This window comes from Rhamphochromis longiceps, linkage group LG13 (genome assembly GCF_057381845.1).
Source record: "Rhamphochromis longiceps isolate RC_006_pf linkage group LG13, R_longiceps_female_GT1.1, whole genome shotgun sequence".
Classification (NCBI taxonomy): domain Eukaryota; kingdom Metazoa; phylum Chordata; class Actinopteri; order Cichliformes; family Cichlidae; genus Rhamphochromis; species Rhamphochromis longiceps.
This window is the reverse complement of record NC_140569.1, coordinates 17,068,533-17,089,651: the sequence shown is the minus strand read 5'-3', so window position 1 is coordinate 17,089,651 and position 21,119 is coordinate 17,068,533. Positions and strand designations below refer to the sequence as shown.

The following is a 21,119-nucleotide window of genomic DNA, read 5'->3' as shown; positions in this document are numbered from 1 at the left end:
TGTTCTCTACTTACTGTACCCGGGCTATGGTGAGGTGCCTGAATGAGATGCCATTCTGTAGTCTATGCATGGGTAACATTTATTTATCAAATATTCTACAAATATATGCTGCTCTTTTATATCCTGTCTGATACCGAAGTGTAACATACATATTGTCCTTAAGGCATATTTTACTATGGATCACAACAATCAAAATGATCACTAGTAATGTAAATCATCTCAAATTAAACATACAGGAAATTTAAGCTCACAGTCTAGACGTTTCATTTTACTCTGAACAACTTCATTTGCTACATACAGGGGGATTGAATAAAGTTAAAATGGCACGAACAATATTTTTGTTATATGTTTTTACACAACATTTATTTTGGGGATCACGTTTTCTATTATTTACTGTGTTTTCTGATTGGCAGTGTGGATTCTATTTAATGGGTTTGGTTACATTAAAGCCTGTGAGTATTGCATAGAACTGTAATTTAGGCTTTTAGGTTGTACGTTTTATTATAATTTCTTAATAAAAGTATGACATGTATTTCTCTGCTCTGCGTTGCGTTTCCCTGCTCAAATAAACACGGTTCACTGAATAAAGTGATCGCCACAATGTGAAATTTAGGCGCAATGATTGAACCGAAAATTCTTTAAAGAGGTCGTTCTGTAGTGTAACATTATGTAGTTTCTATACATCAGGGTAATGTAATTATCCATCAAAAATAACAGATTTTGCTGCAATCTCGGGGCTTCGTCCAGTTTGGAACAGTGTCTTGGCACTGCACTGCACTTCACTGTCACTTAATTTCATGAAATCATACATTATTTAATCATCTGATTGATTTTTGTGATAGCACGTGTACCTAGGGCTTTCAGAAAAATTAAATTCCGCCTTCAAACATGCTGTATTAGATGAATTAGGGCTCCTAAATAACCTCATGACGTGGACTTCCATAAATGGTGTGTAGGCTTGGCTGGGGTAAGTGGATTACACATTATCTGCTTCTTCTGCTCTTTGTACTGAGGCCTGCATTGACCAAACAAGCTGCGGACTCACGCATAAAGTTAATTTGGTTAAGCAGATCTAACTGTCGATGTGAGCGTGGGTTACCTGGATGTGAACATTATTCAGGTTGCTGGTGCCTGCTGGATTTAATCAAACAACACTAAACATTGACTGAATTTGGCAGGCTGATCCTGCAAATGAATAACCTTAGTCAACAGAAATGATGATATAGTAAGACTGTTTTGTTTTCTTCTCTTTTCCCTTTTTTAATTCATCTTTATATATCACTAGAAATGGGTGTTTATGGAATATTCACTCCTTTCTGATTTTCACCACTGCAGACACAGACAGCCGCTCCGGTTTTGCCCAGTGTAGTGATGTAATCATTCTAAACGGGAAGTTATTTAACATCGAGCTTGTAATGTTACCCAGCGGCACAGGTCGTTTCATCAATGAACATTAATAATAACGTGCCAAAAAGCAACTGGTCTTCACTCCATCTCCGTCAGGCGGCAAAGTCACTGCAACAAAATGGCATTTCAGTTCATAATTGCCTGACCCTGCAAAGTCCGGGTCACCTGCAGAGCAGCAGCAAACTCAAATGTTAAGCAAATGCAAATAATAGAAAAAAGGAAAAAACTCTCAGGAGACACTGAGCCTTATTGCTGGCTGAGAATTATTGATACATTGTTATATGAAGTGTGTTAAGAAACAGACATTTTCGTGTCATTAAAAGGAGCTTAAAACAAGAAAACGGGGATGCTGTGATTAGCGATGCTCTGATATTTAGACCTACCCTGTTCTGTCTGCTTGATCCTCTTGCGACTAGTGCTCACTCCATTATCCCCCTTTCAGTGGTGTGTTTGTCATGATTGATAATACTGTTCCTTCTGTGGCAGCAAGTATGAAAGATGAAAATCCAGATGAGGACGAGAGCGGGGTTAGAAATGGGGAAGGAAAGAGGGTGGAGGGAGGGCCAATTATTTTATTGTTTAACCCACTCAAGGTAGAAGCCCATCAATCTGAAAGCCCTTGATCAAATGACTCGTGTTCAGCCTTTATAAAAGTTTAACTGGTTTATGTAATTAACACTGACATATGTGTGATGCATCTTAGAAAGAAAAATTACTTGGGTGGATGTTAACCGTGTGCCTGAAGTGACAGGATTGAGGAAAGTTCTCTGATTATAAAATTGAGTTCACAGCACAAACACAAGAACTAATAGGGTTGCTATATATGTGCTATATATGTTTATTTGATTACATCTATTTGTTTTTAATGATCTTTTTTAAATCCTCTGTATGAACAGATATTTTAGGTCGCTACCTAGGTACCTTTGGGTGCAGCAAGTTGCCTCTGTGCGGAGAAGCGTCACCTGACACCGAGGGGGCGTGCCGAGCAGCTGCTCTTGTCCTCGGATCTGTGTCACCTTCATTGATACCTGTCCCACTTGCACCTCTCGGCGATGACAGTAAAGCCAAAGAACAGTGCAGTCTAAGGTAAAGGCACTTTATAGAAATAAAAGGCAGGTGACATTTTAACCCTGTATATTTTTGTTCCGTGTTGCGCTTGAGCAGTATCAGGGACGAGCGGAGATTATGAGGATTTATTTTGGTGAGGGATTAGAGGTCCGAAAGTGGAACAGTCGCAGAATGAAATATAAAATGTTTTGATACTGATGCCTGCGATGTTGAGTGAAGGAAACAAAAAAGATCATGCAGGAAAAAGGTGAGGAAGAATGTAGCAGTCGGTCACATACTGCCGCACTTAGTGGAGCGTCATACGGGCTGTTCGCGTTTTGCAGCTGCACACGTTCTACGCAGAAACGGACTGTTCCTTCAGGCTGATCTTAGTGAAACTCAGTGCAAACTGTTAAAGCCACCCTGTGTTGCAAACACAGTCCCTTTAGGTGTGATTTGCGCTTTTCCCAAACACAGATGAGTATCACTCTAGCTGGGATTTTTACAAAAATGTCCCATTCCGTTTGCGGTAAAAAAAAAAAAAAAAAAATCATCTCTGTTCACATTCCTGCGTGGTATGTCTGTCTTAACCTTTAGTGTTAACCTTAGGGTTTGTTTTTTTTGGGGTTTTTTTTTTTTTTTAGATGAGTCAGTTTCGGGTATTAGCTGGTGTGCTGAAAGGTGGAGGGAGCCCCTTCCTTCGATGGCGTGCAGGAGGGCTGACCTGGCGCTGCTGGGCTCATCCAAAGAGAGGCTGCTCCTCTAGGACTGATCCTCTTCCAGCAGTGGTCAGCAACTCCAGCTATGTGGAGGAGATGTATTTGGCATGGCTGGATGACCATAAAAACGTCCACGAGGTAACAATGTGTAGCATAAACTGCATCTTAAGTTACACAGAAAAAGGTCGGTTGAATATACCTTTCCATAAATGAAAATTTAAAGAGAAAACTATGACACCTAGAGAATTTCTGCAGAAGTTACTCAAATTGCAAGCTGGTGCCAGTGCTGGTCCTGAAATACAGCTGAATATCCCTGACCTTACTAAGGTTTTTCTTGTTAAATTATGTTATTCTTAGTTCAGCTGCCTGGGGCATCTGATGTAGTTGCGTTGTCCTGGATTCTCATCCAGCTTTTCCCTATTCTGTCACCCGTGTCCAAGCATTCACTAGTCACTGAATAATCATGTTACATATACCAGCGTTCCTTTGATGGATCTGTCTGTCTCTCTGCTGTAGTCTTGGGACAGTTTCTTCCGTAACATCCAGGCCTCCGGTCCATCTGGCGAGGCGGATGAGAGACGGCCGTCTGCTCTGCTGCAGGGCCGAGTGTTGTCCCACTCACTAGACGTGGCAGAGAAAGTGGTGGAGGACCACCTGGCTGTGCACACCCTCATTAGAGCTTACCAGGTAGGCCACACTCACCTGGCACAGCTGTGAGGATCACACACACACACACACACACACACACACACACACACACACACACACACACACACACACACACACACACACACAGATAGATATACAGACATTTAATTTTGATGTGATGCTGATTTATGATATAATTAAGTCACATCTCATAGCTATCCATTTAAATCTTAAGGCAGTGTCTGTGTATGGAATTAAGATGTCATCCATCTCGAGCTGCAACTGACTATTTGCATCTCTGACGAGTATGTGAAAAATACATCAAACAGACTCCGCTTGGACTTGGAGAAGCAGATGCAATTGGCAAAGAAAGCTGTTTGTGCGTGTCCTTGTATTAAAAGGAATATACAACTTGTTTGTCACTGCACGAGGTTATGCAAATTGCAAGATTAACTCCAACCTACTTACCCTGACTGCTTTTTGAAAATGGAAAAATCAAAGAGACTACTTAAACAAAGCAGGTGGTAACATTTCCACTCGCCCTCTAATTAATTCAAGGAACTATCCAAGGGATTTATTAAATTCAGTCTTTTGGCAAAGGCGTCATTTTTATTCCCAGCTTGTTGCAGTCCTGGTGGAAATGTTTATGTCTGCGTGTGTACACAGACATAAAAGCTCTCCCAGGAGTATCTTTTCTCTGAAAGGTTGACCTATAACTGAGTGTTAGCTTATTCTCCAGCTGTTCATACTCAGTTTGATGATGGAAACCAAATTGCTTATTATTTTTTTCTGCCTGTCAGATTCTCTCATTTAGTTTTTTAAAATCTAATTCTCTATCTTTTCTTCACCCCCACTGCACATTTCCATCTGTCTCTCTGTTTAGATCCGTGGTCACCATGTTGCTCAGTTAGACCCTTTAGGAATCCTGGATGCTGACCTCGACTCTTTCGTTCCGTCCGACCTGATCACCACTATTGATAAATTAGGTGAGATGCTTTCTTTTAGTCATTTGAGTCATGTCTGATTTAGGCTTTGAAGAGGAAGTTGTATGGGACTCCTTGTTTTAGACCCCGTCTGATGGAATATATATGGATTTAACCCTGAGGCTGTATATATGCTGATGAGTATCCTACTATAGAAATCTTCCCTTGTATTTAACTCTAAAGATGCTTCCCATGTTTTAGGATTTCAGTCTCAAAAGCTTAATCTTGCCTTGCTTATGGTGACAAGATTGTATTTGTCTGTTTCTTGGACCGTATTTCAACATTTTTGTATTTTTTACAGTAGATACATGTACAGCTTCACTTACATTAAAGATCAAGGGTTATATAACTGATCACACTGATGAGTGGATGTGGTTTTTCAGTACAAAGCACCTATCAAGTCTGTATACTGGTTGGTCAGCCTGATGCTGTCATTAATCTCAGGCTGAGCTCTTGTCATTCTCCATTTCATTTAGCGAACTGAGGGTCGGAGGATGTGGGATGGCCACAGAAAGCGATCGAAGGAATAGATAGTAAGGAGGAGAGAGAGCGAGTGAGAGGGAGGAAAAGAGAGACGTTGTTTCTGTTGGCTGGTGTTATCAGTGATCAGTGAGAGTCATGACATAGCATCGCATTATGTATGATCACCAGGGCTATAGTTCCCTAATGAAAGCTAATGACAGCCTCCATGGCCCCTTATTTGGTCAGCTGATTGTACACAAGTCTATTCTTGGCCCCCTTTGTCTTTGCTGTGTTCCTAATATGATTTGCACCTGTCTCCTCTTATGTTTGCCAGTAATCTTGAGCTTGACCAGCCCTCTCAGGTGGGTTTTGTTACCACAGAACCTTATTGTACCTGTATGTGGGGGCACTACATCCATGGGCCCTTCTACATTACTATCTATAAATTAATAGTGTATTATTGTTTATTTTCTAATCAATTTTTTTGGAAGTCTTTGCCATCAAACCAATCATCTCAGATGAAACTTCTGAAGTTTGTCAGTTAATTCTTAGCAAGCCATGCTGGAGGGGGCTCTGCAATCTCATTTAGACCAGCTAATCATTATTTTCATTAGTAATTAATCATTTGCTTATTATATTTTGATAGATCAATTAATCATTTCATTTATAAAATGTGAAAAATGGGCACTACAATTCCCCATAGGCTGATAGGATGTCTTTAGATTGCTTGTTTTGACTGACTAGCAGTCCTAAACCCAAGCATATTTAATTAGCATTAGCATGACTTAGATACAATTAGAAAATCATTACTAATGCATTAATGTGCTTGAATGGTTGATAATTGGATTTAACAATAAATGATTGTATAGTTTTTCAGTTTGTTTTAATTGTTGAATAATTCATTACCATGACTACGTCATAAGCTGTAATATATACACCTAACTGAGATATGCGCCACATACCTTCTTGCTCAGTCGTTCCATCTAACATCCTTTGTTTGCCTCTTTTCAATCACAGTTACAATATTTTAGAGGAGTAGTAGTTTCTTCCTTTAATGTATCAACCATTGTTGCAATTACTTTTTTCAATCACGGTGGAGATCCTGTTCCCCTTCACCTTAACCCGTTGAAACTTCTGCCCTGAACTGAAACCAGTGCCTGTCTTGCTTCTTTTAATGACTACACCAGCTGAGTAGTGATACATTGAGATGTAAGATAAACATTCACCTGAAAAGACAGAGATTATAAAAGGAGGTGGAAAAAAATACACAGGAATAGGGTAAGCCTTTCTGTGTGAAGTTTGCATCTTCTCCCCATGTATGTGTGGGTTTTCTCTGGGCACTCCTGCATGAATGTTTTTCTGTCTCTATGTGTTAGCCCTGCAACAGATTATAAATCTGTCCAGGGTGTACCCAGAGTTTTGCCATGTAACGATTGGGATAATAGGCTTCAGTACCCCCAAAGCCCCCCCCCCACCCTGAATTGGATAGGCGGAAAACAGATGGATGGATGGTTTTTTGGTCTTTACCTTACTCACACCGTGAGACACAAAACCTTTGGGTGTTGCACATCCAGCATAAAAATCTGCCAAATAATACATGCAGAGCTACCTGCTGTGGCAACCCCTTGTGAATAAGTGATAGCTGAAAGTAGCTCACATTGCTCACACAAGATCATCTTTTCTGTTTCTTTCTTTGTCTTCTGAGTTGTTTATGTATTTACAGCTTTCACATATGTACATGCAACTTCACACACACATATACATTCAATCTTTAACTTTAGTATAAGAGTACCTCGTAAATATTAAAACTTAAATATTGTCATTTTTTTTTCACATTTAAAAACAAAGAAAAAAAGACTGTTTTTTTTTTTTATTCAACTAGTCTCACCACAGCAACAAGATAAATTTATGGAATCAGACACTTTAAATATGTATTTGTATAGTTTTTTTGGGTCGCTTTACTACGATTTCTTCTTACATAATATTAAAAAATTGGGAGGACTTTAATTCTTCCAATAAACTGAAAATTGATCTGAAAATTGATCAATACTCAATTGCCAGGTCATTGATTATTCCTTTCTTAATCCCTGTTGAAAACCATTATAGGGTATAGGCCTTTGTCTGCAGTGACGTGGGACACAAATTGTAATAGATTCATTTGATTAAATGAAACCAACTTAAATCTTAATTTTGGGTGGAAAGTATTTTGTTTAAGCTTGGAGTATGCGCTCAAAGTGAGTCAGTAAATTATATCTTGTGCCTTTCTTAAGAGTCTTAATTAGATATTTGTTTCATGTGGTTTTGTTTTAGGTTTATATGGTCTTGATGAGTCTGACTTGGATAGAAGTTTCCAGCTGCCCCACACCACCTTCATCGGTGGACAAGAGACTACCCTTCCACTTAGAGAAATCATACGCAGACTAGAGGTATTTGTACATACGTGTCTCCGATGAACAGGAGAAGCTGTCGTGCTGTTTCCTTTCTGTGCATTTCTTTTACTTTGCAACTTTTTGCTTTCAGGCATCCTACTGCAGTCACATAGGGGTTGAATTTATGTTCATTAATAATGTGAACCAGTGTCAGTGGATTCGTCAGAAGTTCGAGACTCCGGGAATCATGCAGTTCACTAGTGCTGAGAAGAGAACCCTGCTAGCGCGCCTGATCAGATCCACACGGTCAGCAGTGAATAAACAAATTCACACTGTGGTGACAGCGCAATACCTCACCTTTAGTTATAGCTCGCAACACTGACTCACATAACATAAACAAAATAGGAAGTTAACACACCCTATTCTTCATGTGAGCTCATTTTTATCCTTAATAAATTAGCTCATAAGTCACTGCAGGGTCCTTAAAATGATCTCGCTAGGGTGAATATATGTCTTATTGTATCCTTGCTTGTTTTATTCTGTTGTCACTGTCCTGTTCTGATGACACACACACACACACACACACACACACACACACACACACACACACACACACACACACACACACACACACACACACACACACACACACGTAGTGAGATGCATTTTCTAAATGCTTGAGTACAAGGTGTTTAAGGCATCATAGTATTATTCTAAAAATAAATTACTGTAATGGAGCATATGCTATCATCAGTCAGAACCAGTATATTTTGTATAACCAGCTGTTCACAGCTACCTGTTAGTAGCACAAGCATCTGTGGTCCATATATGGGATCTGTTAAGATCTGTTATTGTGTCTAGGTTTGAGGACTTCCTGGCGAGAAAGTGGTCATCGGAGAAACGTTTTGGTTTGGAAGGCTGCGAAGTTCTCATTCCTGCTCTTAAAACCATCATTGACAAGTCAAGCGCAGCAGGGATCGACAGCGTAATCATGGGGATGCCACATCGGTAATGTGCATTTCCTATTTCTTACATCAGTCTTTTTTAAAGTCTTTTCCTTCTGTTTATATATATTTATAAACTGTACTTTCAGGGGTCGACTGAACGTCTTGGCTAATGTGATCCGTAAGGACCTGGATCAGATCTTTTGTCAGTTTGACCCCAAATTAGAGGCTGCTGATGAGGTGATATGTGGAAAACTCTCAGAGAAAATAAGTCTGGACTTACAGCTGATGCTTTATTCAGTCTCCATTTTTTATGCATGTAGGGTTCGGGTGATGTCAAATACCACCTGGGGATGTACCACGAGAGGATTAACCGTGAGACTGACAAGAACATCACGCTGTCACTCGTGGCAAACCCCTCGCACCTCGAGGCAGTGGATCCAGTGGTTCAGGGAAAGACCAAAGCAGAGCAGTTCTACAGAGGAGACACTCAAGGAAAGAAGGTAACCCTTATTGTACCGGATACAGCATTGTGCGACAGTGTTCAGCCACCCTTTATTTCTTCATACTAGTAAACCCCTGTGCTATGTGTGGGTCTTCATTTGAGACATAGAGCCCGTGAGTGACATCTCTACAGTATATACAAATATTTTATACAAATCCCACAGTCTCAATTATATTTGTATATTTAAACATTCAATACCCCCACATAGCACAGAGGTTTATTAGTATAAAGAAATGACGCGTAGCTCAAGACTTTTGCACAATACTTTTACTGTCTAAAAAAATGATAGCAAAATGCTTCCTTTAAGCCTATAATGTGATTTTTAAGGTGATGTCTATTTTGATGCACGGCGATGCTGCTTTTGCGGGACAAGGAGTTGTTTATGAGACGTTCCATTTGAGTGAACTCCCCTCTTATACCACAAATGGTACAATCCATGTGGTGGTCAACAACCAGGTATTGGAACTTTGGCATCACTTAAGTACAATCCCACTTATTAAAAAATATCTGGAAAATAATTTGTCTGTCTCCTGTTGTCTGTGTGTTAAATTGTATTACATAAAATGAAGCAAAATTAGTGTACCAATTTTGGCATGTGGTTGTTGTCAGATTGGCTTCACTACAGATCCTCGAGTGGCCCGCTCATCTCCTTACCCCACTGACGTGGCTCGGGTTGTCAATGCGCCCATCTTCCATGTGAATGCGGACGATCCCGAGGCTGTCATGTATGTGTGCCGCGTAGCTGCAGAGTGGAGGGCCACATTCAACAAGGATGTCGTCATTGACCTGGTCAGCCGCAGCCGAGTCTAAATAGATTAACAGCTTCTTACGTATGTGTAGCAGTTTTATTTTTAAAGTGTCTGTTTTTGCAGGTTTGTTACAGACGTTTTGGCCATAATGAAATGGATGAGCCCATGTTCACCCAGCCGCTGATGTACAAACAGATCCATCGGCAGGAGCATGTGCTGAAAAAGTACTCTGAAAAACTCATTGCTGAGGGAGTGGTGACACTGCAGGAATTTGAGGTTTATGATCTAGTAGTGTTTTCTCTTGTTAAATATACTGTATATTGCTGCTGCTACTGTATGCAGTTTTATTTGGTATATCACCATCTGCTGGGCTATGTGCATTAAATCACACTTAGATATTACCCTAGCCTTCAACTAAATATGTTATGCTAGCACAGCTGTATTTGAGTTTCAATTTACTGCCTCACTTCAGTCATCTAGCCTCACAATCCCTCACATAGAGTATATATTGCCCAGTGAAGTTAAAGTATGCGGTTCTGTCGCCATTCAGTGCAATTGCAGAGGTTTTTCATCCACAACAGAAACTTTGACCATAACATCCATTCTGATTTTTTTTTTTTTTTATATCACATGGCAGAGTAATACTACAGCTCCTTCCTTCTGGCTTTTGATGGACACTGCTTTCTGTTGTGAGGCCTGCTATTTGGACTCACACTCCATTTATAATATATAGCAAAGGCACGAATGCTTCTGGAGACTTTTCCCCTCTATCTCTCTATATTACTGCTGCACACTGTTTAGGCTTGTCAGCTGAAGGTCTGTGATTAAAGCACACTTTAGTTAGCATTAGGGAAATTGTAGCATTTATTATTACAAAATGTATTTGCAGGAAGAAGTTGCAAAATATGACAAAATATGTGAGGAGGCATACACCAGCTCTAAAGATGAAAAGATCTTACACATTCGGCACTGGCTCGACTCCCCTTGGCCAGGTAAATTATCCACTTAGAAACAAAAAGTGAGTTAACCATGAAAATTATAGTTAGTTTTTAAGTTAATGTTTTATTTACTGTTTTTGTGAGTAATTTCTGTTTCCCCGATGGAGTGATTGTGTTGCTTTCTGCAGATTTTTTCACAGCGCAGGGAGAGCCCAAGAGCATGAGCTGCCTCCCTACAGGACTGGACGAGGAGGTTCTGCAGCACATTGGGCAGATAGCCAGCTCAGTGCCTCTGGAAGGTTTTAACATCCACCCTGGTGAGTCTGGTTGCTTTATGCCAGAGAACAAAGCAGTGAGACAGAGGATCAGTCATAGTAGTGGTGGTAGCAGTAACATTGATATACTGTGGAATATATATGCACAGTGACAGGGCCAAGTTTTGAAACCTCTGTAAGCCACTGTGCCATGTCCTGCATGGTTGAGGTAAACCTAGTAAAGCAATTGCTTTTCAAATTGTTGTTAATAGACAAAACAAAGAACCAGTGATACAGTTTAATGGTAAAAAAAAATCAGCTTGTTTTTGTACTGTTTATTTAAATTAATAAAGGGATTTAAATAATTTGTAAAGCCTTACACCCTGTTGTTATTTACATTTTACAAAGTATTGGAGATTTTGGAAAGGTGGTCATAAACACTTGTGAGTGTAATGTTTTTAAATTACACAAATCTACATAACACATCCTTTCCAAAATTCAGAACTGGAAAGCTCATGTAACAAAAAAGCTAAAGAATTATTGAGACTGTAACATTTTTTAAAAAATTCTATTTACAGCACAGTCCATCCATTTAATACCATTCATATTTGTTTTATCCAAGTTAGTGGCTGGCAGGCCGGAGCCTCTTTTACCTGCCATAAGGTGAGAGCCGACATATGCTATAGACACGTCGCCAGTCTGTTGTAGGGCTAACACAAAAAAGAAACATTTACACCTGTGGCCAACTTAAGAATCTCCAATGGATTGTGCGATTAACATGTAAACCCCACACAAAAAAGCCCCAGTTAGCCTCAAATTCCGGACCTTTCTGCTGCGAGGTGACAGTGTTAACCATCACACCGCTCTTCCATCCACACAACACAATATTTTTAGTCATATGTGTCTTTTGCCTGTGTGTTTGTGTGTTCGGTTCTACAGGTGTGTCCCGTATCCTGCGTGGTCGAGCTGACCTAGTGAAGAGTCGTCAGATGGACTGGGCTCTAGGAGAGTACATAGCCTTTGGCTCCCTCCTGAAAGATGGCATACATGTACGACTGAGCGGGCAAGATGTTGAACGAGGAACCTTTAGGTGAGCCTGTGAGGAGTCACTCCCAGAAAGTTGATTCTATTTATCTGAATGTAGCATTTTCAGTGGGAGGAAAAACACGTGCTGAAAAAGTACTTTGAAAAACTCACTGCTGAGGGAGTGACTGAAAATGCTACATCAGGATGAACAGAATGAACTTTCTGGGATTTCCTTACCTGGTTGATTGAGCATGCATTATCAAGATGTAAAAAGTCACTGTCTGAATTTTTTAAATTGTCACATTTGTCTTGGGAGGAGCTCACCATGCTGCAAAGGTCTGTTACAGAGCTCTGCGCAATTGTGCAAAAGACGTTTAGGTATATTAACTTTTGCTATATAGATTTTTGTAGATGGGTAGTCCTCATAAACACAACTGTCCTCTAACTAAATTAGCTTGCATGCTTAATTAAGAAGAATAAGGAGCACCGTTCATTATTTTGAACGTCTTCATTTTTTAGATATAGTTCTTGAATTGTTAAAGTGTACTACATATCTTTAAAGATCCATCATATTTCATTGTCAACATTTCTAAGTAGTGTTAAAGGGTAAATGGCACTCTCTGACAGATAGTAAATTAAGTAAGCAGGGGTGTGGGAAGAGTGGCATAGCGAGTTTGCCAGACAAAAGACGTCAGTGCAGTCTCCTGGGAACGCTGAAGCCCACATGGTGTTGTCATGGTATAGAGGGAACGAGTGACACATGAACAAAACCAGCCTCCCTTGCTCTGTGCCTGTCTCGTCTGTCCCCTATCATTTCTCTACCAGCTCATCTTCACTGACACTCCCCATCTCAGTTTACAGCGACATACATCACGCTAACTAACCAGAGGCTACAGGGCTTTTTCTTTTTGCTTCGCATTTACCAATGACATCTATGTCTCCCACCCCGATGTCCCCTTCAGCAATGCAATTCACCTAGTTGGGAAAAAATTACCCCAGTCAAATGTTGGATCCACTCTTAGCTATGTATCACCTGTTAATCCCCGATCAGTTTTTTGTATTTGCTCTCCTACCTGTAATTTACCTCACAGCTTTTTTCTTCCTCTTACCTACACTGTTTTTTGTTTTTTTTTTATCCCCCACTAGTCTGGTTCCTTTCATAGTGTTTAGGAGCTGAGCATATTGGCATGTTACAGTTGAGTGGGCCTGCTTGCGTTTCTGTGATGTACGTAACAGCGTGGACTAATAGATTCAGTCGTTGTGTTTGGATAGGTTGCATGCGCTTCAGCGTGCGCCCCTTTCCCTGACTAATGGGGCCCCCTGGCAGAGGAACTGTGTGTGTTTTTGTGAGTGTGTGTGAAAATAAAGTGAATAAATGTAGGCATGCTGTTTATGAGGCAATTAAGAGAGAGCTCTCTTAAAAGTTTTTTTTCCCTTTGTGGATTGGGTGCAAACAAATTGTGAAAAATGAAATGTGAAATTATGTGTGCTACCTTAATTAATACAATAGATGCTGTTGTTATTTCATAAGCATATTTCTTGAAGAGAAAATGTATCTTCTCCAAATGTAGATTAAGGATCAAGCAAGACAATTATGCAGTACATTTGGAGCCCTCATTAGCCCATAATTATGGACAATACTATGTAAAAGATTACTATCATGATAATCTAGTCTTCATGGAGGAACTATATTGCATTCGGCACAATGATTTGGGTTATTTCCTGCAGTTATTCTGCCTTAATATTACATAACATCCATCACTGTGTGTGTGTGTGTGTGTGTGTGTGTGTGTGTGTGTGTGTGTGTGTGTGTGTGTGTGTGTGTGTGTGTGTGTGTGTAGATGTCATGAAAGTGATCTTAAAGGGGTCTAAGTGACTGTCTGAGCGTGCTGGATTTGAAGGATGATTCCTTAGTGGGACTGAGCGGACTGGCAAAACTTGTTAAGATTTGGGTCTTTGCTCACATCCACTCTTGTTGAGCTTCATACTGACAGAAGATCGCTAGAGAGGAAAGTGCCTTTATGAGCTAGGAACACAGGCTTCAATGCTTGCAGTGCATCTCCTGGATTAAAGACCTTTGAACATTTCCTTGGAAGAGTGCTGTTTTCACCACAATCACTAAAGACAGCATAAACTTACTGGCACTACCTGCTATTAGCAGTTGGGCTCCCTTGAACCTCTTTTGGTCTTCAGAACAGCCTTAATTCTTCATGTTATAGGTTCAACAGAGTGCTGGAAATATTCCTTGCAGATTTTGAGCCATATTGACATGATGGAGTCACACATTTACTGCAGATCTGGTCACCGTGGAGTAATTCTCAGTTGGTTCTAAGGACCCTTAAAGTGTACCCCCCAAAAATATCCCCCACACCATTACACCACCATCAGCAACAGCCTGAACTGTTGATACAAGGCAGGGTGGAACCATGCTTCTTTATGCCAGTTTCTGACCCTGCCATCCAAATGTTACAGTAGAAATTATAACTCATCAGACCCAGCAACATTTTTCCAGTCTTCTATTGTCCAGTGTTGGTGAGTCCGTGTAGGAGAGAACCTCAGTTTCCTGTTCTTAGCTGGCGGGAGTGCCACTTGGTGTGTTCTTCTTCTGCTGTATGTGTTTTGAATTCAGAGATGCTCTTCTGCATACCATAGATTGTACCAAGTGGTTATTTGATAAGTTGCCCTTATCTCCCTATCAGCTTGAAGGAGCCTGGCCATCCTCCTCTGACCTCTGGCATCAACAAGACGTTTTCACCCTTAGAACGTCTTTTCCTCTCACTGGATACTTTCTCTCTTTTCTATCATTTTCTGTAAAACCAAGGGGTGATTTGTGGGAAAATCCCAGCAGATCAGCGTCGATTTGAAATACTCAGATTAACCTATCTGGCACCGAAAACCCTGTTCAAGGTCATTTAAATCACATTTCTATATGTTCTTGCAAATTGTCATTTAATTTTCATTCTTCCTTTTGTAGATACTAAACAAGTTAATAATTTTGCTTTACAGATAAAAGCAATATTAATCACCAATTAAAAATATATGTTACTATTACTTTTTAAAAAAAAAAATATATGGGCCTCTTAAATTGATGCATTAATTTTAGCAGTGTGAGATACTCAGTTAGAAAAAACATTGTTTCATTAATTTATTATTTAAATGTAAATGTTTTTATGTTTCACACAGAAGTGCCTAACTCGGTACAGCAGTGGTGTTTTTAGTCAAGCTGGCGGCATGGATCTGTTTTCTGTATTTATTTACTTTTTTGTTAGTCTCTCACTCCCTTTGGTCCTGAGTAAAAATCCCCATAACTGCTAAATGGGTGACTTTTCCTTATAATTAATAATGTTAGCATGCTAAACTAAGGGAAACAAGGTGAACACTGTAATGCTATCATTCTAAAAACTAGCCCAGCTTGTTAGCATGTTGATTTCAGTCTTTAACTGAAAGCACAGCTGGTGAATGGACTGCTTCAGAGGGTGTCTTCTAATCTTGTTTTCTGTTTGAGTCCTTACCGTCCTGGCTCAGTTTCACATCTTCTGTTTTGTAGTCACCGTCATCATGTTCTACATGACCAAGAGGTTGACAAACGTATCTGTGTTCCCATGAACCACCTGTGGGAGAACCAGGCATCTTACACTGTCTGCAACAGCTCCTTATCAGAGTATGGAGTTGTAGGTAAGACTAGACTAAGCAGCTGAATATCATGCTGAGGATATTTGGTTGTTCTGAATAATCATGTCTATGACTTCAGGTTTTGAGCTTGGCTTTGCCATGGCTAACCCAAATGCTTTGATCCTCTGGGAGGCCCAGTTTGGAGACTTTCACAATACAGCCCAGTGTATCATTGACCAGTTTATTAGCTCAGGACAGGCCAAGTGGGTTCGCAATAATGGCATTGTCCTACTGCTGCCACATGGAATGGAAGGAATGGTGAGATCATGTTAGAATTTGGACACTGCTGGGTTATTTGTCACAATTCATCATGTATTTTGTGCGTATTTATTGTTTGTCTTGATTTGTCCTTAGGGTCCAGAGCATTCATCAGCTCGGCCTGAACGCTTCCTGCAAATGACCAAAGATGATCCAGATCACATCCCTGTATGTTCACATGCAGTAGGAGTGGTTTCCTCTTCTTAATGCCATGATTTATTTCAGATCATTTCTAGTCTATCATTTATTTCACTGAACATTGCACTGCGATTAGCATTCTTTACCTTCCTGCTTTACTGGCTGTGCTGACATCATAGCTACTTAGGTGATTGCTTAAGTGATGATTGCCCATTTCTGTAGAGTTGAAAAGTCTCTTCATCATGGCCTCTAAGTGTTGGTATTCAGCAGCAGTTCAGGTCCCCAGTGACCAGTTGCTGCGAGGGAACATAAAAGAGGGAACATAGCGGAGGCTGTATCAGCAGAAGCTTACCAGATTCATCTTCAGATGGGGTTATTGATTGAACTATTAGTGAGGATTAACATTCACTGTCCTCTGTGTACTGTACTTGTGTGTGTGTGTGTGTGTGTGTGTGTATGCAGGGGAGAGATACAGTGCACTCACACAATTATGTGCTCTATCTTCTGCCCACTTATGAGAAGTGGCATTGTCGCCAGAAGATAGAACTACAATTTCTTTTTTCAAAGTCATTACCTTTAGAGTTAATATCATTTATTTAACTTCCATGAAGGAATTCACCGGAGACTTTGATGTCCAGCAGCTGTATGAATGTAACTGGATTGTGGTCAACTGCTCCACTCCTGCTAACTACTGTCACGTGCTCAGGCGACAGATTTTGCTGCCATTCAGAAAACCGGTAAAGTGTGACATCACCATTACTACAGTATGGTTTCTTTATGTCTCACTTAGGTTGCTTTTGTGCTTGTCATATAGTACTTTAAATAAAAAAAAAAAAGATCAGATCAGAGCTTTCAAATCACACATCACGTATAAACCACTTTTTTCTCTGACGATAAATCGAGAGCACACCTGATATTTCCTGCAGAATATTTTGTTTTCTTTGGGTCATTTTTGTTACACGACTGAAATCAAAATCGTAGTTGGGAAAGTGTGAGATGTGATGTTTCTATTATAAGAGGCTCAGTTTGACGATATTCATAATTCGGTCTATATGTTCCTGCACTTAAAAAAAAGAAAGTAGAATTAGCTCAGCTCTAAAGTTTCAAAGTGTAAAGCATTTGTCTTTTCTTTTTTCTATATGCTCTTTTTTTGTCTCACAGTTTTCAGGCACAGTGAATGTCTTAACTGATCCCCTGTTGTACATAAATGCGATGCTTTGCGAAGCGTGAGAAAATTAGTTCCAGAGCAAATTAGGGAGGAAGCCTACAGGGGATAATATTGTTGGTTTTTTATGGAAAAACTTCGAAGTTCTGGACTTGGTCGACCGAGCACAAAGGGTTTTATTTATTTGATTGTTAAAGAATTGTTTTGTTTTCCCAGTGCTGATGTTGCGTGCTATATGTTGGTAATAAATTAGCGTGAAAAAAGAGATAAAAACTTTTTTCAGCGCACACAATGAAGATACGGCTGACAGGATAAATCTGTTGTTTGTCAGTGACGGAAACTTTTTCCCTTTTCTTCTCCCCTTCAAACAGCTGATCATTTTCACTCCTAAATCTCTGCTCAGGCATCCGGACGCAAGGTCAGGTTTTGATGACCTTGCCAAAGGTAGAGCTTTACCTTTAAGCGTGACATAACTTTTAATGTTTTATGTGTGTATTTATTTGCATTTATTACTAATGTTCAATATGCATTATGTTTGCAGGCACTAAATTTAAGAGACTGATTCCTGATGAGGGCCCTGCAAGTCAAAGCCCAGGCCAAGTAAAGAGGGTTATCTTCTGTGCAGGCAAAGTCTACTATGAACTAGCTAAGGAGAGGAAGCAGCAAAATTTGGACAGAGATGTTGCCATAATCAGGCTTGAACAGGTTTTTAGTTCTTCTTCTCTGATTTTAAAATGAGACTGACACTGTGTGGTCATTTCTTCATCGGTCATTTTTTGGTCTCCAACTCTCAGATCTCTCCTTTCCCGTTTGACCTGGTCAGTGAAGAGGTGGAGAAATACGGCAACGCTGAGCTCATCTGGTGTCAGGAGGAGCACAAGAACATGGGTTACTATGATTATGTCCGACCACGCTTCCTCACAGTGGTTGCCAACAAGAAACCCATTTGGTAAGAATGTTTATTTATCATCTCACTTCTAGTTAGAGAACTAGCCAAAGCATTTGAGCTCTTGTTGCAGGTGATAAACCTTACGTGTTTGTTTCAGGTATGTGGGACGAGATCCTGCGGCTGCACCGGCGACAGGAAACAAATCTACTCACCTCAATGAGCTGAGGAAGTTTATGGACACTGCTTTCAACATGAGCTCCTTCCAAGACTGAAACTTGTAAAGGAGAAGGTCATTTCATTGTTTTGATGTGGCTTAGTCTTAGGTTGAGGGTCATTAAAAACCTATCTCTACACAATTGTTTAAGAATAAAAAGTTCCTTATGAACATTAAGCATAAGCACTAAGCCACAGAATGGTCAATCCTGCATCTTCTGTTGTGTGGTAGAGTGTAGTACACCAGTATTGTTCACACAGCCACGCAGAACTGTGACAATCATTATTGGAGTGGTTTCACTACTTCAAATATTCTTTTGCTGTTATGCTGAATACTGCTAAATAACTATTTTGATATTTATTTTGATTGTAGCTATGAAACACACCCAAAACACCCCAGAGGTACACTTTAACAATAACTATGAATCGCATGTCACAGGTATGAAAACTGTGCTGAAACTTAACACATCAGTAGATTTTATAGCCTGTTATTGTTTGGCTACCTTAGCTGTTTGTGAAGGAGTGTGTATTTATTGTCACACATCACTTCACCAGGAGACATGAGCCAGCTGGCACAGAGACTTGCAGCCATGTTTTCTACTTAGGACATAAGGCTCAGCTTTTTCTTCTGAAGCGCTGGGACACGCACACACATAAACAAAGAACAGCCTTGGATGCTCAGAGAGCAATATTGATGCATGGTTGTCACATTAAAATCCCCAGATATCAAACACAAATGATATTAGAAAAGCTCCTTAAAATTATACTTCTTGTCTAGCTGCGCTGTAGTTTACCTTTCCAACGTAGAGCTGGGAGATTTAACCAGTAATGCAGAAACATAGTTTTGCATATTTAGTGATTTAAAAGAGGTTTATACATGACTGTTTAGTAAATAGGGAAAGAGCCACATATTCATGTGGGAGCTGAAATATGTGCTCAACATGATATAACTGCACCTACAGGGAATAATTTGAATATGCAATAAATATGTTTTAATAAATGAATGACCTGGCATACATACAACAGTTTGAACTGATGAGTAAAGTTACAGGTCATCTGTTAATCTATGATAGGTTGAAATAGGATTTTGCTCACTGACACAAATGATTTAATGATCCTGGAGCTATTTTGTAATTGTTTTCAGATTTTGTGTGTCCTTAATTTTCTATTAATTCCATAAATGTGTCTTTAAAAATATGTGGGCTGTCCTGTCATGTGAACCAAATATAGATGAACGCAATATCAAGCAGTGGCATGGAGGTTTTAATTAAAATGTAGGCTTTATCTCACTGAAACTCTGCCTATCTTAGTGATTGAAATTCTTATGCAAATCTGTAATTAAAGAAATTACAATGGAATTTCGATCGAAGCCACAAAATTCTAATGGATTATGGCCATAAGCCCAAAATGCACAGACTCATGCTTTCATATTCTGACCTTACCATTAGAAATTGAGACTCATAAGACCAGGCAACTTTTTCCAATCTTCTGTTTATCAATGTTGGTGAGCCCGTTTGAACTGTAGCCTCATTTTCCTGTTCCTAGCTGAAAAAAGTGGCACCTGGTACGTTCTTATGCAGCTGTAGCCCATCTACAGCTTTAATGCTTTAAATGTTGTGCATTCAGAGGCCCTTTTCTGCATACCTCAGTTGTAATGGCTGGTTATTCGAGTTAGAGTAATCTTCCTATCAAATCGAAGCAGGCTGGCCGTTCTCCTCAGACCTCTAGAATTGACAAAATATTTTCACCCAGATAAATATTAGTCACTGAATATTATGTCTTTTCCAGAGCATTCTCTGTAAATGTAAAGATAGTTGTGCAGGAAAATCTCACATAACAAGAAGTTAAACATGTGAACCTAATAAATTGACTGGTGTTTATAAATGAATCCATACAGTGGTGTAATTGCATAATATGTACAGTTTTTAATTGCATTTTTTAAATATGGGTTTATTTTCAGTAAGCACTCTCCACTGCAGCAACAGCCTCTCTGCAAACAGGGTCCAGTTTTCCATCTCCGCCTTTGGGGAAAAACAAAAACCAAAAGGTTTTCAGACTGAGTGACGTCATCACGACCTATCACTTTAAGTTGATTTGTAGCTCCACGTTAATCCCACAAACCTTACATGTATCCCAGTCAACCAAACTTACCAAACTCCAGATCCTTTATGTTACAGGTGAAAACGACCTCCCCGCTGACCACGAGCTCCACAATATTCCACTCGCGTGTTTCTTCCAAAACGCACAGGTGCCCGCGCGCTCTCAGAGCGGCTGCAGACATATTGGATCGGTCATTAAAACAAAACAAAAGTTTTATAACATGGACGGAGGCAGATGACAAGCATGACATGCATGAATCTCAATAAAGCTGGATATGAGACAGACCCTGGAGACCCTGGAGGCGGAAGGTCCTGTGTTGTATTACTCCGCTGGATTTATAAGGTCCGTAGCAAAGTGTGACCCGCGCATTTGCTGGCATTGTTTGTTGTGTGTCACCTGGGTAACTGATTCAATATGCATCGATTGCTGGCATGGTTAGCCTATGTGGGCAGATCAAAGAAAGAGAAGCAATCTATAACCATCGGTTTCTGCGCCACCGCAGACTCACTGCTGATCAGTGTTTATTACAAATGTTCACACCAAGACATACATACTTTTCAAAGAAATTAGCCCGTTATTGATCTGGGCTGATTTTTCTTTAGTTTTGCTTTTTGCTGCTGTCCTTCTCACTGC

The 21,119-nt window shown here is 40.0% G+C and overlaps 2 protein-coding genes across 2 annotated transcripts; one reads left to right on the top strand and one right to left on the bottom strand.

Moving 5' to 3' along the window:
- The first annotated feature begins 2,403 nt into the window (after positions 1–2,403).
- Positions 2,404–20,134, top strand: ogdhl (oxoglutarate dehydrogenase L). Its single transcript, XM_085427302.1, has 23 exons — positions 2,404–2,493; positions 3,099–3,311; positions 3,690–3,860; positions 4,705–4,807; positions 7,577–7,692; positions 7,787–7,941; positions 8,497–8,643; positions 8,729–8,819; positions 8,903–9,082; positions 9,412–9,540; positions 9,694–9,873; positions 9,957–10,109; positions 10,723–10,825; positions 10,960–11,088; positions 11,965–12,115; positions 15,599–15,726; positions 15,803–15,981; positions 16,078–16,149; positions 16,731–16,856; positions 17,656–17,728; positions 17,826–17,989; positions 18,079–18,233; positions 18,331–20,134. The coding sequence occupies exons 2-23, from the start codon at positions 3,099–3,101 to the stop codon at positions 18,443–18,445; spliced, it is 3,033 nt and encodes a 1,010-aa protein (XP_085283428.1). The 5' UTR covers positions 2,404–2,493; the 3' UTR covers positions 18,446–20,134.
- Positions 20,135–20,306: 172 nt separating this feature from the next.
- Positions 20,307–20,909, bottom strand: LOC146655598 (UPF0728 protein C10orf53 homolog). The gene is made up of 3 exons (XM_085429021.1): positions 20,772–20,909; positions 20,538–20,657; positions 20,307–20,407 (listed from the first exon to the last, which is right to left on the bottom strand). The coding sequence occupies exons 1-3, from the start codon at positions 20,863–20,865 to the stop codon at positions 20,343–20,345; spliced, it is 279 nt and encodes a 92-aa protein (XP_085285147.1). The 5' UTR covers positions 20,866–20,909; the 3' UTR covers positions 20,307–20,342.
- Positions 20,910–21,119: the final 210 nt, after the last annotated feature.